The sequence below is a fragment of the Haliotis asinina genome, chromosome 1, assembly GCF_037392515.1.
Source record: "Haliotis asinina isolate JCU_RB_2024 chromosome 1, JCU_Hal_asi_v2, whole genome shotgun sequence".
Taxonomy (NCBI): domain Eukaryota; kingdom Metazoa; phylum Mollusca; class Gastropoda; order Lepetellida; family Haliotidae; genus Haliotis; species Haliotis asinina.
The window spans coordinates 38,995,160-39,011,594 of record NC_090280.1 but is presented as its reverse complement, the minus strand read 5'-3'; the positions used below and the strand labels follow the sequence as shown (position 1 = coordinate 39,011,594).

The window sequence follows — 16,435 nt, the reverse complement described above, 5'->3', positions numbered from 1 at the left end:
GTCTGTCAAGTTCACGCCCCTAATGCTCCATCGGGATCATATCCAGAGGCCTGTGAGGCTGTGATAAGATACCGACAAATGTCTTACGCAGGACATCTACAGTGATATGAACATTGCCAACACCACCGCGACCACTACAAAAACTGAAGTATTTAAAGAATAATATGTGTCCACTTGTTACACTTATTCCAAACAACGTGTGCTAAGGCGCAGAACCTAGATGTTTTTATCTCAGCTTCCTGGGGAGTATAGAACCCTGACTAATATACTTTTTATTTCCATTTCCTCCGTCTGTTATGATCCTCATTATACCGCAGACACTTGATTCCCGAACGTTGTTACAGCAAGGTAGAGGTTAGTATTTTGGGAACGCTGAGCTGATAAAACGAAAATAGAAAAATGCCAAGCGTCAGGCGTGTCCCGTTGATGTGCTGTTATGATAGTAGGGGAAATAGTGGCTTTGTTTACCTTGTCAGAAAGGGCAGATTGACACACATAGCTCTACTGGCCAGGATCAAGCGCATCGCCTCTGTACAGTTGTCGGAACGTTGTGCCATTGAACTAACGTGAAACATATGAGTACACATAATACATGTGAGTATACATATATGAGTACATATATGCCTTGTTACGGTGAAAACCGGGTTTTGTAAGTACTTTCCTGTCAACAGCCAAATGTGTGAAAAGTAAAATCTGTTTGCTTTAGAAACTACCGGAGATGATCACGCATTTTGTGATCTCTCGCAGCATTTACTGCTGTCTGTTATGTTATGGGCAGCCCCGTGTCATGAACTGTTGCAGTTTACCTGTTATATGTTATGAACTATTAGAGGATATCCGCAATATGCCATGAACTGATACAGTGAGTGAGTATGGTTTTAAGCCGTTTTAGCAATATTCAAGCAACATCACGGTGGGGGACTCCAGAAATGGGTTTCACACACTGTATACCCATATAGGGAATCGAACCAGGGTATTCGGCGTGATGAACGAATGACTTAACCCCTTGGCTAGGCCCCGATGCTGATCTGTTGCAGGTTGTCTTTTATATGTCTATGTCTATTAAGATGACGTCCTTTGTTGGATGAACAACAACGTCTCTTAGATAAGTATACGGGCTCTGATCCAAGTGCCTTCTAGAAACCTATCGGTGAACTAGGTATTGCTAGTGGTCGTGGCAGAAGCGTTCTTATGGAAGTGTATGATGATGATGATGATGATGATGATGATGATGATGATGATGATTATCGCGCGTCTACTGACAGAACTGTTGTATTAGTAAGTGGAAAAGTGACTACAGCTCACTGTTTGTGGAACCATCAGCTTCACATTTCGACGATTCTTATTTGTGCCAGATACAGTAAACTTCGTCGGCACGCCTTGTGACGATTGACATTTCAGTTGACACCAGTGACCTAGATAAACCGATCATCTGTGATGAGGTCGAGAAAGCAGTTGCAGGTCCGAAATGCGGGAAGGCAGCTGGTCCGGACTTTAACCTGCTGAGTCGTTGAAGAACAGTGCATGCCTTGACATTCTTCACAAACTGTTTACTTTTCATTTTGATAACGGGACATGCCCCGATATTCGGGGCCATAGTATGATTAAGCCCATTAAAAAGCCCGACATTGACCCACGTGATCCAGTGGGCTCTAGGGGTATATCCCTTTTGTCTGGTCCTTGAAGGTTTATTCTGATAATATTTTAACTAGTTTTGTTCACAGACTATGGTTAACGCCGTGTGGTTGGTTCCACTTTTCTGGTGTAATATATCCCATAAAATATAACTTTAAAGTTCTAAATGATCTTCACGAGTATCTCGGCACATCCCATGGAAGATTCCTGATGCGCTAAACAATTGCATCTGATGCGCATACCATATACGACTTGGACCGACTGTCTGGAATGTCTGCTGGTTGTATTGAATATAAAAGTTGAAGTTTCTAGATATAACGAAAATTTCAGTACATGTATTGATATATGGGATATATGTATAATGGTTCAAAACATTTTATCTTTCCCTTATCTTGTGGAAGACATCGTATATAGAAGGATATGGTATTTGCGTTCTTTTAGTGAGATTCCAATTTTACACACCTTGTTTTGAAAACCAGTTTGAGTTGGAAACATAGTTCGCCGTGCATACTTGTCAGACATGTAGCGCTCGTCAAATTACGACCAGTTCCGTCCGTGGGAACCTAAAATTTGTTAGTCGTTCAGTTGTTAAGAGCAACAGGACAGGCAAACAGGGTGTACCCGGTAGACAGCGAGATGTGCACGGAGAAACAAGCTAAAGGCCACCTGGGCAAAAGGAAAAACGAACTCACCTGTCAATACAGCTCACCTACTGGCCAAGGGCCAGTCTCACTTCACCTTTGGCAGCTTCTGACAGACTCTGTAAGTTGTGTGTAAACTGATCGCCTTGTCCCAAAACTGGTACGTTATACTGTGAAAAATAAAAAAACTTACCTTACTATGTACGGATCGTGTTTTTTGGCAGTTTCTAGTTCAAGCTGTGTATTTGCTGACGAGGTAGCTTTGTCAGACAATATAAATCAAACACTTGCATCTCCTCAGATTGCAAGCATGAAGCTCCTAAACAACCTTGTGGTACTCGCTGCAATTTTTGGTAAGGCGTCTTCCGGCAAATTACTCCTGATCCTGTTGGACGGCTTCCGCTGGGACTACTTCGACCAAGTGCTCGATCTGCCTGCTTTCAACGAGATTTTCCGGCGTGGTGTTCGAGCAAAACAGCTCGTGCCTGCATATCCACCCGTGTCATACCCCAACCACTACACACTACTTACAGGTGGGTCTACTCTAACCACTACACACTACTTACAGGTGGTTCTGCTCTAACCACTACACACTACTTACAGGTGGGTCTACTCTAACCACTACACACTACTTACAGGTGAGTCAACTCCAACCACTACATACTACTTACAGGTGGGTCTTCTTTAACCACCACACTCTGCTTACAGGTAAATCTACTTTTGTTACTATTACACTCTGTTTTCAAATGGGCTGCTGTAACTATAACCCACTTTTTAGAAATGATTCTACTGTTCCCTATTTATGTACTGCTGAAAGTAACGTTGCAATTTTTCATTTTTTGCAGGCCTTTATATAGAGTCGCACGGGTTTGTGGGTAACGAAATGTATGACGTCACAACAGGAAAAACGTACTCTCCATGGTTCGACAACTTGACAGCCGCAGACAGATCATTTATGTATGATGAGTCTGAACCATTGTGGATATCTGCAGTTAAACAGGTAGACAGGCTGACATGTGACCTCGTCAAATTTCCACGTTCAGTGTATTTACAAGTGGGAGCACTAAGAAAAGTATCATTGTTATTATTCTTTGAGTCATATTGTTATTATTTCTGTTTTTGTGTTATTATTATTTCTATTGGTTCTGTGTCATTATTTTTGTTGTTAGAGTATGTTTTACAGATTAAAACAAATATACAGAAGAGAGGGTTTGGGTAATCGTGGCACTGTTGGGTTGGTAAAGGTCATCATCAGCTCATGACCCATACCCCCTCTACACGCAGCCCAGATAGCATATGGGACTTCTCACAGAAAGGGCAACTTAGTCGCATCCACAATGAACTGTCCGTAGAATATGTAGACTCCCCAACGCTGCAGCCTGCTGCATTACCCAGAGTGTCAGAAGGGCTGCGATCCCGTTGGAGAACCTGAGCACTCTCCTTGCCTGCGCCACCAGCAGGTACCAAACCAAGGGCATCGAGAACAATGTAGAGCCTGACGACGGTGTACTTTTGATGCAAGCTGGACATTTCAAAAACGAGGTTCGCATTCCATTCGGGATGTTTTTCCCGAATCTTGCCAGCCACGTTGCTGTCAAAAGGGACAGAAAATTCAATGATAAATTCATTTATCAAAAAGGACAAGATCAGGTTTGTTGGCTGAAATTCTTATAAAGCTGTACATGGGCCGATTCCAAAGACGTTTGAAAGCATCATTCTCCAGGTCATGTTCTTGCTCATATCATGGATGGAACTCAAAGGCATGATGGAGGCAGAAATATATGCAAGGAGCCATGCCATCATGTCTTTTAAGATATGTTGTTTGTGTCAAGGAAAATATCCACTGACAAGTTGATGGACAGTTTCTGTAATTTGATTACACAATCTCCATTTCATGGTAATATTTTTCTTTAAGACTCACACTGAGGAGATTCCGATTGTAATGTGATTGGTCCCGAGCAGCAAAAAAGAAGCCGCCAGTTTCTCTCATGTCCGACTCTTGGCAGACCTGGGGGTCCTGCTTTCATCAGGAGTCATGGCGTGCATCAGCTTAGGGGATCATCCGAGAAATAAATATGTGCAAAAGTACACGAAAGAATTCTACCATGATGAATCTCCACATAAATCAAACCCCTACCCCGAATAGATGGGCATATTTAAACCATTGAGAGAGGAACGAGGAGGGTGGGATCTGTTATCAGAAATGATCCTTCTGGTCAGGCGGTCTTATTATTTCTGTTGTTTGTGTGTTATTGTTAATATTTCTATTGTTTGAGTATTATTATTATTTTTATTTGTCATTGTCATTTTTTTCTGTATATTGTTTGAGTGCTATTATTATTTCTATCGTTTGTGCGTTATTTATTTTTTATATGTTTTGAGTCTTAGTGCTATTATTTCTATAGTTTGGCATTATTAGTATCATTGTTGAAGTTTATTTCTGTTATTACTATTGCTTGAATGCTTTTTTTCATTAATACCGTATGAGTGTTATTGTTTTTACACTTGCTGTTCATATTATAACTACTATTAAAGCTATCGTTATGTTCAAGGACAAGGGAGTGTACATGTTTCACTGGGTTGGTTGTGAAGTGACCATACAAGGGAGGCAACCAACATACTGTCGGCCGCACACAGACGTGCCCACCATTGCTGACTTTAGACGTGATCTTGACGAGAGCATGGAACTGTTCCTCAACTCCAGTGCAGATCTGGCAGGTAGGAGAAGTCGTAGTAGTAGCATCAGCATCAGCAATAGTAGTACCATTATTATGTAGCTGTGAGCGCCGGTGGTGTGGATTTAAAGAGGTTTATGTCTCAGATCTTCTTAACGGCAACAAAGTAGGTACAATATGAATCAATATTAATTATTGCTTAAAACACTTGTGTCTTTTCGAGAAGCCGTGCATTTTGATCATACCATTCACACATTTATTTAAAACAAGACAACAATTCCACACCTCCCCACAATAATATATAACGAATTAAATTTGATATTTGACCTGCAGTGGTCTACCATGAGAAGGTGGACGACTATGGACACCGGTATGGACCGATGACCAGTGAGGTCAACTCTGCAATAGAGGAAGTAGATAAAGAACTTGGGCGGATGCTAAAAAACTTTGCAAGTCACGGCCTCGACGACACCGTCGACGTGATGATATTCTCTGACCACGGGATGACGACAGTATCGCCGTCACAAGTCGTCAACGTCAGTGACGTTATTCCTATGTCGTCCGTCGACGTCATTCTTAACGGATACGGCTCCCATGTCTATATCTGGCCTAAACAAGACCGTGTACAAGAAGTAAGTATGGTATGGCGTTCGGTGCAATGCAGATGTTTCTTTGGATATTTATTATATTTTGGAGATTGTGCAATAATAACAGGCTAATATCGATATTATTCTTATCGCATTTTATAGTAATCATAAAATCCAATAGAAAGATCGTCTCAGTGGCGAAGTGGAGAAAGCTTCTACCCATAGAGCGGAAGGTCTGCGGTTCAGCTCCCTTCCCTGGCCGCAACATGCCAAAAGGCGTTGCATGGTATTTGTTGTTACCCTGCCTGGCACTAGCCACTCAGGGATAAAACAAGGACTATATAGTGTGTCTTAGTTGGGTATCCACGAGTGGCATGACATGTCAGTGTTAGCATTTTGAACCTCGTCATCAATCTCGTCACATCATAATAATCTACTGCTTGACAAGTGTCAGATGAGCCAGCGCAGTGAACGCGTTTGTGACAAGCAGGCGGGGCAAGTAACCTGGACGAATTGCTGCAGGTACATTGGCGATTAACCACGAACAATACCGTGGCGTGAAATCAATACCGCTAATGTTTAACGCGTGTCTCGCAGAGCGATTTATATATAGTTCAACAAAACACTATTACCACACAATTCACACGAGGAAATCGAACTTTTCAATATTTAGATCACGACCTGTTTCCATCGTATTTCAAATAGAAGGTCCTGGAGGAAGTTCCCATGTATGCAAATTGTGGTCATTTGTCAGGTCGTGGCTCATCTAATACTTGTCAACCAGTAGAAACACATTTCACCTCTCAAGATATACTGGGCCTAGATTTTCGAAGCTCTCTTAGCGCTAAGATAGTCGTAAGTGACATACGTTAACAGAACTTACGACTCTCTTAGGGCTAAGAGAGCTTCGAAACTCTAGAGCCTGAACGGCAACAGAAACGTAATTCTGTTTTTGTCAAGTGTTTCAATAGAAGACATAAACATGAACGCTAACTTTTAGGAGATTTCATGGTTTTCGTAAATTGCCTTTCTTTTGCTCTTCGGTATATTTTGACTTGGGGCAGGAAGTAGTACTGTTGGTGTGATCTTATGCCGCTTTATCATCAACCCAGCAACACACCTAGAAGACAAAATTTGCCCTTTGTCCCGTATTCAAAACCAGCATACAGGCAGTGGTCAATACATCTCACGCTGCCAATGGACGAAAGTCAATGTGTAACATGACATATGTATTTGAAAGAAAGCACGGATAATTCGTGGTGAATTTATGTAGACATCGCAGTATTTACAAAATTATTTATTTCGTGATCAATTTGTTTTAGTAAGTATAATCAGAACTGAGGTCAATATTTCACATCTTGATCAACGTGAAGCATGGCAACGAAAATGATTTCTCTGAATGTATGTTTTTATCGAGTCAGGTTTACAATGCACTTAAGGACTACAGTCCCCACATGACAGCCTATCTGAAGGATGACATCCCCAACAGGTGGCACTTTCAGCATCACAGACGGATCCCCCCAATATTGCTGGCTGCGGAGATGCCCTGGTATATTGATACGGTAAAGGTCTCCAGGGCCCACTTGCACAAAACGATCTTAGAGCTACAATTATTGTAAATCCTTAAGATATCGATCTTAGGCTTCGGCTACAATCGCTTGCTCAAAGCGATTGTAGGCTACGATCATTGTAAGTTACAATCAAAACTTACAGTTGGTCGGAACCAATTGTAAGGAGCTAGGATCATTGTAGTCAGTAGCAAAATGGCGTTCCAGTTGGTGTCAGTGTCACGCAAATAATTAGCTTTACTTATGGGGGTTACTTTTATATTGCATAAAACTGTATGATTCACCTCGACACTTCATCAACACGGAGAATGTAACATCGATTTAACTTGAAAAACATCGTTATTTGCCGAAGTGATCCACATCATTTTCGAGTCGATATCATAAAAGTACAATTCTCACCTGATTCAGTGTTGGAAAAAGTATGAAGTACCACACCTTTTTGATAGCCAAAGAAAGGATAGTAACGAAAGGTGTCTGCATGCGATTAGCAGTGGCCATGGATATTTTCAATAACTCAAGGGCAGCTAATCTTAGTTTTTACGCAACATGGGAGTAGTTTCCCTTTGCGTATTGTGCCGTTGCCGTAAAATCTGTCATGCCCAAATACAATGTATGGCATGTAGTGACATCGCAGATCTCCACATATGTTTCTTTTCGATCATAGACGTATCAATGGTTTATCATTATAATAATCTACAGTTGGATAACGTACAAATTTATGTTTCTTTCTGAGGAGAGAATACAGTTTTAATCTATGCATTTTAAATATAATACAAGTATTCTTCAAACAGGAAAATACACTTGCTGAGGCATGTGAAATTTGCGTAAAAAAGTTTTTTAACAAAGAGAAAAGATAATTATCAACAAAATAGTGTAAAGCAATTAACATACTGTGGATAAGTATTTAAAAACACATAGAAAACACACGGAATAATATCGTTTTCATATTTCCCTGCCATGCATTTCCCACAACGCTCCCAGTCATGTCACCCTTTCATATCTTTACAAATCTAATGCTTGTGGGATACATTTGGGATTTTCTCCAAACAACACCGACCAGATGCCAAACTCAGATTCATTGACAACCATTGACAAATCATGGTACATTTATGTGTTGTATCATAAGGAAATCTTATTTATAATTTATGTTATCTTTTAATTTTCATGATGAGTAGGTCAGTAACACAAAACCCAAATTTGTTAATGTATTTGCTTGTATTTCAATATTTTCATAAAACGTGATATTTGCAGTATGACATTCTTAGTTCATAAATAATATTAGAATGTAGAAAAATTAGACAATAACCCACGAGGTACGAGTAATCCCACGTTATCATTACACAGATTTGTGGGGGGGGGGGGAGGGGTTTGCTTGTTTTTGGTTTTGTTTTGTTTTTGTTTTGTTTTCATGAAAAATCTGCAAGATGAGGTTAAGGAAGGAATGTCAGTTGCGTGCAGAAACCAGTTCCACGTTTTATTTGCGCTGCATTCTTTGCGCACTTGAAGACAACTGTAGACAGGAGTCGAGTTTAAGAACGTTCTACCTCCAACGTTGAAGAGTTCGATCTTAGTTAAGATTGCGATCTTAAGGCCATGCTGTGGATTAGGGCAATTGTATGGTGATTGTAAAGTTGATTGTAGGGGCCTAAGATTGATTGTAACTAAGATTGCTCTGTGCAAGCGGGCCCTGGACAAGCTATGTTTTCTCGGACTGCGGCGAATCCGAAAAGAGTGAATTTCCAGATCAGAATTGTTTATTAGTAAGCCATGCTTATCTTATGGGACGACTAACGGGATCTGGTGGTTAGACTCGCATTGACTCATTGACGCATTTCACAGTATCCACTGGATCACTGGATTGCCTCGTCCATACTCGTTTTTTTCCAACAGACCTCTACCACATAGCTGGAACAATGTTGATTGTTTCGTTAAAAGTCACATGCAACTTACAAATAAAGAACAACCAAGAAACAAAACAAAACAAAAATAATAAAAAAATTAAAAAAGGAAAACAAAATGCAAACTAAAATCAACAGTTGATGTATTAGTCCATATGCATATTTTCAGTTGCTTAATGAACAAAATGTCTATTTATAATTTATAATATATTTGAATTCATCACTTATGATACCACAGATCACATACATTACATGCATGAGTATTTGGGCTATTATCACACTAACATGGAAACAATCTCTGAACTGACCTAATTCATGTGCGACAAATGTTTTGTATTTTCAAACAATGTGTTCACTAATTTAGAAACCAAACGTATTTTTGTTTTTTGTTATTCACTTTTCAGCCCAATTTTGGATACTACGCTTATGACACAGGACCTATGCTTGGCGAACATGGGTTTGATCCAGCGGAGGCCAACATGAGCGGAATATTTACAGCATTTGGACCAAGTAGGTTCACTCAATGACATACATATGAAGGGCGTACCTTTGCACCAGATGTCCCGTGAAAGGGCCACAAACATTGAAAAGTACATGAACTGAGCAATACTGCCGGCAAATTGCTAAACACAATGTTTGTCTCCAAATGTATTAGTTTTTATAAAGGTCAGTGTCCTATAGCTATTTGAATGGAAAGAAGTAATCATAACATTTCTAACTGACATTCACCAGCATATCATGTTTGCGTTGTTGTCAGGTTTTATCCCCGGTATGAAGTCAGAAAGGCTCTCCAACGTCAACCTGTACCAGATAATGTGTGAGATCCTCGACATCAAGCCTCGTTCTCACAATGGGACGTGGTCACATGTCAGTCACATGGTCAGAGATCAATCCGGAAGTCAGCCATTGCAGAGTTCACTGACATTAGCTGTGATCAGTATCACTGTGACTTTATATAACACCCGGTATCCTTCCAATAAATGACACTGAGACATTCAGCAATATCCGTTGTTCGTTCACATGACCTGTATTATCAGGCCTGTAATCGATTTAGGTAACAATTTCATTAAAACAGCAACAGATATTCTAGTGCATGTTGGTTTGAAGTTACTGAAATAAAATACATAAAAAATATCATACTCGTTCAGAATATTCTGTTACTATTTCCTATTTAGTGTTTATTAAGTTAGTTTTAAGGCCGCAGAAGTATGGGGGAGTGATGTAACATATCTTAAATTGTTTTCACGCTCGGGTTCAAATCCTTGCATGCAGTATATAGTTAGTATCTTGCAGGCTTGTTGAAAAATGATGACACAAGGATGGTCGGTCCAGTAGTAGGCTGGAGACGTGCGCTCGATTCACTGCATGATTGAATCTCGTTCTTGAGATGTCGTCAACAGCTGGGGCCGGCCAAAAAAGGCTGTGTTTCAAACCACCTAAGCTTTTACAGAAGGATACGGAATCTTTGCTTCATCTTCCCTAAACATGCTTCAGGACTGTCTGCATCTCTCACAAACACACACAAAGGCCAGTCTTAAACCAAACTGAAGGACGATAAAACACTTAAAGTATTACAGGTGGTGTATAAATAAGAATGTGGTCCGACGACAATACAATATGAAAGCTGGGTATGGATCACCAAAACGCGAGTCTCCCCATGGACGAGAAAAGATCCCTGGTACCTTAAACGCGTCTCTCAGTTGATGTCCTATGTGTCATAGTGTCTCTGGGACCTGAAACCGGTATTGCCATTGGGATAGTGGGTGAGAGAATATCCCTGATATCTTAGTCTTGTCTCTCCATTGGAATTGTGGGTAAGATACTGTACATGGTACCTCAAACTGGTCCCTCCATAGAGATGTCCCTGGTACCTCCAAGTTGTCTATCCACGGGGATTGTTTATTACACGCATTAACTCTTTTACTTGAAAATAATGAAACTTTTTTGCCAAGAGTTGGGAACACATAATACTACCGGGGGATGAGAGTGCAGTCCTTTAGAGTACACAAAAGAGGATTTCATCCTGAACTTTGGGATAATATACAGTAGTAACGGTACACCATCCTTATAGAGGACGTACCTCTATCTACAATATGCACCTGTAAATACTTCGATCGAAGAAGATTCAAAACCATCTGTTGGGTATTTACTTTCGCAGATACCTAATTTCAATGCTCTTAATATGACATAGTTCCCGAATTTGAGTACTACCTGTGAAATGTGAAAATTGGTTGTGAATTTGACTGTAGCTGGGGTTTTTTCGTTCAGAAGTGAAAATCCAAAAAAATGCATTGTAAATATTGTAGGAACTGACTGTACGAATTCATTTTCATATGAAATTTTCTGAAAATATATCTTCCATCTCAAGTGTTAGGATATATAGTCTAATGAATGAGGCAGGTAACTGTGGCAATTCCGGCTATGAGTATAGAAAAACCCATGCCTGTTACAGAGGTGACCTGCCAGATCGGGTTGTCAGGGTACCAGACTCTGCTGGTGTAAGTCATTGTAACAGCAGGTGAACGTTTATACAACAATCACTGGCTTGTCTCATCCAGACACAATTTTATACTGACTGTCTTCATACAGATTGAGAATGACTATGAGCACATAAGCAAAATCAAGCAGATTATTCTGTCTGTCACCATAGGACGTTTAAATCATTTATGTTGATGTTACGTGTTAGGATTACACCTGTATCATTTCCTTCTTTAAACATATGCAATGTAGCATTATGAATCCACTCTCCTCTAGGCTGCATGCTAGAGATATACATTTGTATATAGTGAAATTTTACTCATGCATTAGTACATTGTGTTTTATGGATTATCTTAACTTAAGGTAAGTTAAATGCTACAGTGACATCGACATTTTCATTCAAGTCAAATTTTAAAAGGGAATTTGTCCAACATATTTTCACATAAAAACTCAATATTGACCAGTTTCGCACGTACGTTGACGTACGTTGGACGACTGAACGATTCACCTGGCGCCTTCGACACACGGTAATGATCAGTGACTCTCTTTTTTCATATGCGGGAGCAAACAGGCCATGCGGAGAACAGCGCTTATGCTGACCACAGTAATGGTTTCTTCTTGTCTGAACGTTATAGCCCAAATTAAAGTTTTTTTGTGCATCCCGCATGTGCCAAATTGTTTTCAAATAAACTCGAGACGATGACCTTTCAAGGTGTCCTAATGCACAGTGCTATTGACCTCGTACTCATCAAATACAGTGATGGCGTGTTCTGTGTATATGATGTCCATATTACAAGACGTACACAGGTCTGTCCATATTACAAGACGTGCGTAGGTATGTCCATATTACAAGACGTGCATAGGTCTGTCCATATTACAAGACGTGCATAGGTCTGTCCATATTACAAGACGTGCATAGGTCTGTCCTTATTACAAGACGTGCATAGGTCTGTCCTTATTACAAGACGTACACAGGTCTGTCCATATTACGAGACGTGCATAGGTCTGTCCATATTACGAGACGTGCACAGGTCTGTCCATATTACAAGACGTGCATAGGTCTGTCCATATTACAAGACGTGCACAGGTCTGTCCATATTACAAGACGTGCATAGGTCTGTCCATATTACAAGACGTGCATAGGTCTGTCCATACTACAAGACGTGCACAGGTATGTCCATATTACAAGACGTGCACAGGTATGTCCATATTACAAGACGTGCACAGGTCTGTCCATATTACAAGACGTGCACAGGTATGTCCATATTACAAGACGTGCATAGGTATGTCCATATTACAAGACGTGCACAGGTCTGTCCATATTACAAGACGTGCATAGGTATGTCCATATGACAAGATGTACACAGGTCTGTCCATATTACAAGACGTGCACAGGTCTGTCTATACTACAAGACGTGCATAGGTCTGTCCATATTACAAGACGTGAACAGGTATGTACATATTACAAGATGTACACAGGTCTGTCCATATTACAAGACGTGCATAGGTCTGTCCATACTACAAGACGTGCATAGGTCTGTCCATATTACAAGACGTGCACAGGTCTGTCCATATTACAAGACGTGCATAGGTCTGTCCATACTACAAGACGTGCATAGGTCTGTCCTTATTACAAGACGTGCACAGGTCTGTCCTTATTACAAGACGTACACAGGTATGTCCATATTACAAGACGTGCACAGGTCTGTCTATACTACAAGACGTGCATAGGTCTGTCCATATTACAAGACGTTCACAGGTATGTACATATTACAAGATGTACACAGGTCTGTCCATATTACAAGACGTGCGTAGGTCTGTCCATATTACAAGACGTGCATAGGTCTGTCTATACTGCAAGACGTGCATAGGTCTGTCCATATTACAAGACGTGCACAGGTCTGTCCATATTACAAGACGTGCATAGGTCTGTCCATATCACAAGACGTGCATAGGTCTGTCTATACTGCAAGACGTGCATAGGTCTGTCCTTATTACAAGACGTGCATAGGTCTGTCCTTATTACAAGACGTACACAGGTCTCTCCATATTACAAGACGTGCATAGGTCTGTCAATATTACGAGACGTGCACAGGTCTGTCCATATTACAAGACGTGCATAGGTCTGTCCATATTACAAGACGTGCACAGGGTCTCCATATTACAAGACGTGCATAGGTCTGTCCATATTACAAGACGTGCGTAGGTATGTCCATATTACAAGACGTGCATAGGTCTGTCCTTATTACAAGACGTGCACAGGTCTGTCCTTATTACAAGACGTACACAGGTCTGTCCATATTACAAGACGTGCATAGGTCTGTCCATATTACAAGACGTGCAAAGGTCTGTCCATATTACAAGACGTGCAAAGGTATGTCCATATTACAAGACGTGCACAGGTCTGTCCTTATTACAAGACGTGCACAGGTATGTCCATATTACAAGACGTGCACAGGTCTGTCCATATTACAAGATGTGCACAGGTATGTACATATTGCAAGACGTGCATAGGTCTGTCCTTATTACAAGACGTGCATAGGTATGTCCATATTACAAGCCGTGCACAGGTCTGTCCATATTACAAGACGTACACACGTATGTCCATATTACAAGACGTGCACAGGTCTGTCTATACTACAAGACTTGCATAGGTCTGTCCATATTACAAGACGTGCATAGGTATGTACATATTACAAGATGTACACATGTCTGTCCATATTACAAGACGTGCATAGGCCTGTCCATATTACAAAACGTGCAAAGGTCTGTCTATACTACAAGACGTGCATAGGTCTGTCCATATTACAAGACGTGCACAGGTCTGTCTATACTACAAGACGTGCATAGGTCTGTCCATATTACAAGACGTGCATAGGTCTGTCCATATTACAAGACGTGCATAGGTCTGTCCATACTACAAGACGTGCATAGGTCTGTCCATATTACAAGACGTGCACAGGTATGTCCATATTACAAGACATGCATAGGTCTGTCCATATTACAAGACGTGCATAGGTCTGTCCATACTACAAGACGTGCATAGGTCTGTCCATATTACAAGACGTGCATAGGTCTGTCCATATTACAAGACGTGCATAGGTCTGTCCTTATTACAAGACGTGCATAGGTCTGTCCATATTACAAGACGTGCATGGGTCTGTCCATATTACAAGACGTGCACAGGTCTGTCCATATTACAAGACGTGCACAGGTCTGTCCATATTGCAAGACGTGCATGGGTCTGTCCATACTACAAGACGTGCATAGGTCTGTCCATATTACAAGACGTGCATAGGTCTGTCCATATTACAAGACGTGCACAGGTCTGTCCATATTACAAGACGTGCATAGGTCTGTCCATATTACAAGACGTGCACAGGTCTGTCCATATTACAAGACGTGCACAGGTATGTCCATATTACAAGACGTGCATAGGTCTGCCTTGGTTGTGGAATTTTAGGAGTCGTGTATTCGTGTATTCTACCTGTCGATACTTGGTTCTGATGTAAAGTAGAGACTTGTGAGTATCTGTAAAGACTTGTCATTCTCTATAAAGACGTGTGATCCTTAATAGCACTGTGATCCTCTGTAAACTCTAAAGGCAGCACTACATTCAGAAGTTACCTGTAATCTGCCTCTGCTATCAAACTATGTTCGCTTAGTGTCTAGATGTGGAGTATGTGGAGGCCAAACAATCGAGAAGGCATCAAAGTCCACTCTCATAGAAAATACTGGCATCAGGTTGGGCCAATCAAAATGTATTGAAAATGGCGGATGTTTGAGAACTGAATTCAGTTATGAAACATTGACTTGTTCGCAATTTGATCAGTCAAAGCTAAGCTCGATGAAAGAATTCATAGTTCTTGAAAAGAACAATACAGATATAAGTTGGATATATAATGTCTAAATATGTTTATCGTATTTGACATATGCAGGTAAGATGTTTAGACTATGATATTGTACAGAAGAGGAGACATTGTTCATACAAATGTATACTGTTTGTTCTTCCTTGCACTGGTATCAGTTAGTGAATTGTAATCTGTGAAACGCTTGGCAGTCGTCTTCCCATACCCAAGAGCATGGAACGAGATATCGCCTTCACATGTTGTAATCAAACGGAGGATCTACCACCACATAATCAAATAAGGAACATTGTGTCCAGAATACGTGTGACACTTCTGCGCGAAACGCATTTTCTCTCATAAGATATACGACCAAAGTTACTCCAGGAATCACAAAGAAGTATGTTTGGGAGGAGTCCCCTATATGTATATACACCCCGTCCACATTTTGCTTCTATTGTCAGATGCCGCCTAGTCCCTACTGAGCCCTGTCCTGCAGTGTCCACAATAGATGTCTGGACAGCCCGTCTAGAAATGCTGTATGTGTGACAAGTAATTGGTGTCTTGTTTCCTGAATCATTGAAAAATGGTAAGATAATATTGACAGATTCTGACTCACCGCAGAACTATTAATGGATCAGTTACATTTCTGCAAATGAAAAAAAATATGCAGTTTCTAAGTTTCATTTCCTGCAACTTGACGTGAGTTAAACACAGAATTTCTCTAGCGATTTCATTTTGGTGGGACGTCTTCTTTTAAAAAAGAAGAAGAACCAAAAATAGAGATTGCGTTTTAAAGAAAACGGTGAATAGTTGGTGGTCGGTTGCCATGATAACAGTTGCTTTTTAGTTAACTATCAAGCTGCTCCTCTTGAGTTACCTTGATTGATTATGTTGATTCCAAATCAAGTATAATCTACGCTGTTCTCTGTATCTAACAATTCCCATTCCAGGACTCAAATATTGAACAGCATCATTCTTTACTTCTTTGATATGCTCTGGAATAATTTACCAACCACCGTTTTAACTTTCACATGATGTATAACTGAAAACCATGCATATACATAACAGCTTTAGTCGTGTGGTACAAGAAAACCAAACACCACTC

At 40.5% G+C, this 16,435-nt stretch overlaps 1 protein-coding gene across 1 annotated transcript; it reads left to right on the top strand.

Annotated features, from left to right (window-relative positions):
- Nucleotides 1-418: 418 nt before the first annotated feature.
- On the top strand, nt 419-10,139 carry LOC137278730 (glycerophosphocholine cholinephosphodiesterase ENPP6-like). Its single transcript, XM_067811247.1, has 8 exons — nt 419-594; nt 2,578-2,809; nt 3,122-3,276; nt 4,829-4,994; nt 5,285-5,583; nt 6,960-7,100; nt 9,409-9,514; nt 9,762-10,139. The coding sequence occupies exons 2-8, from the start codon at nt 2,587-2,589 to the stop codon at nt 9,986-9,988; spliced, it is 1,317 nt and encodes a 438-aa protein (XP_067667348.1). The 5' UTR covers nt 419-594; nt 2,578-2,586; the 3' UTR covers nt 9,989-10,139.
- Nucleotides 10,140-16,435: the final 6,296 nt, after the last annotated feature.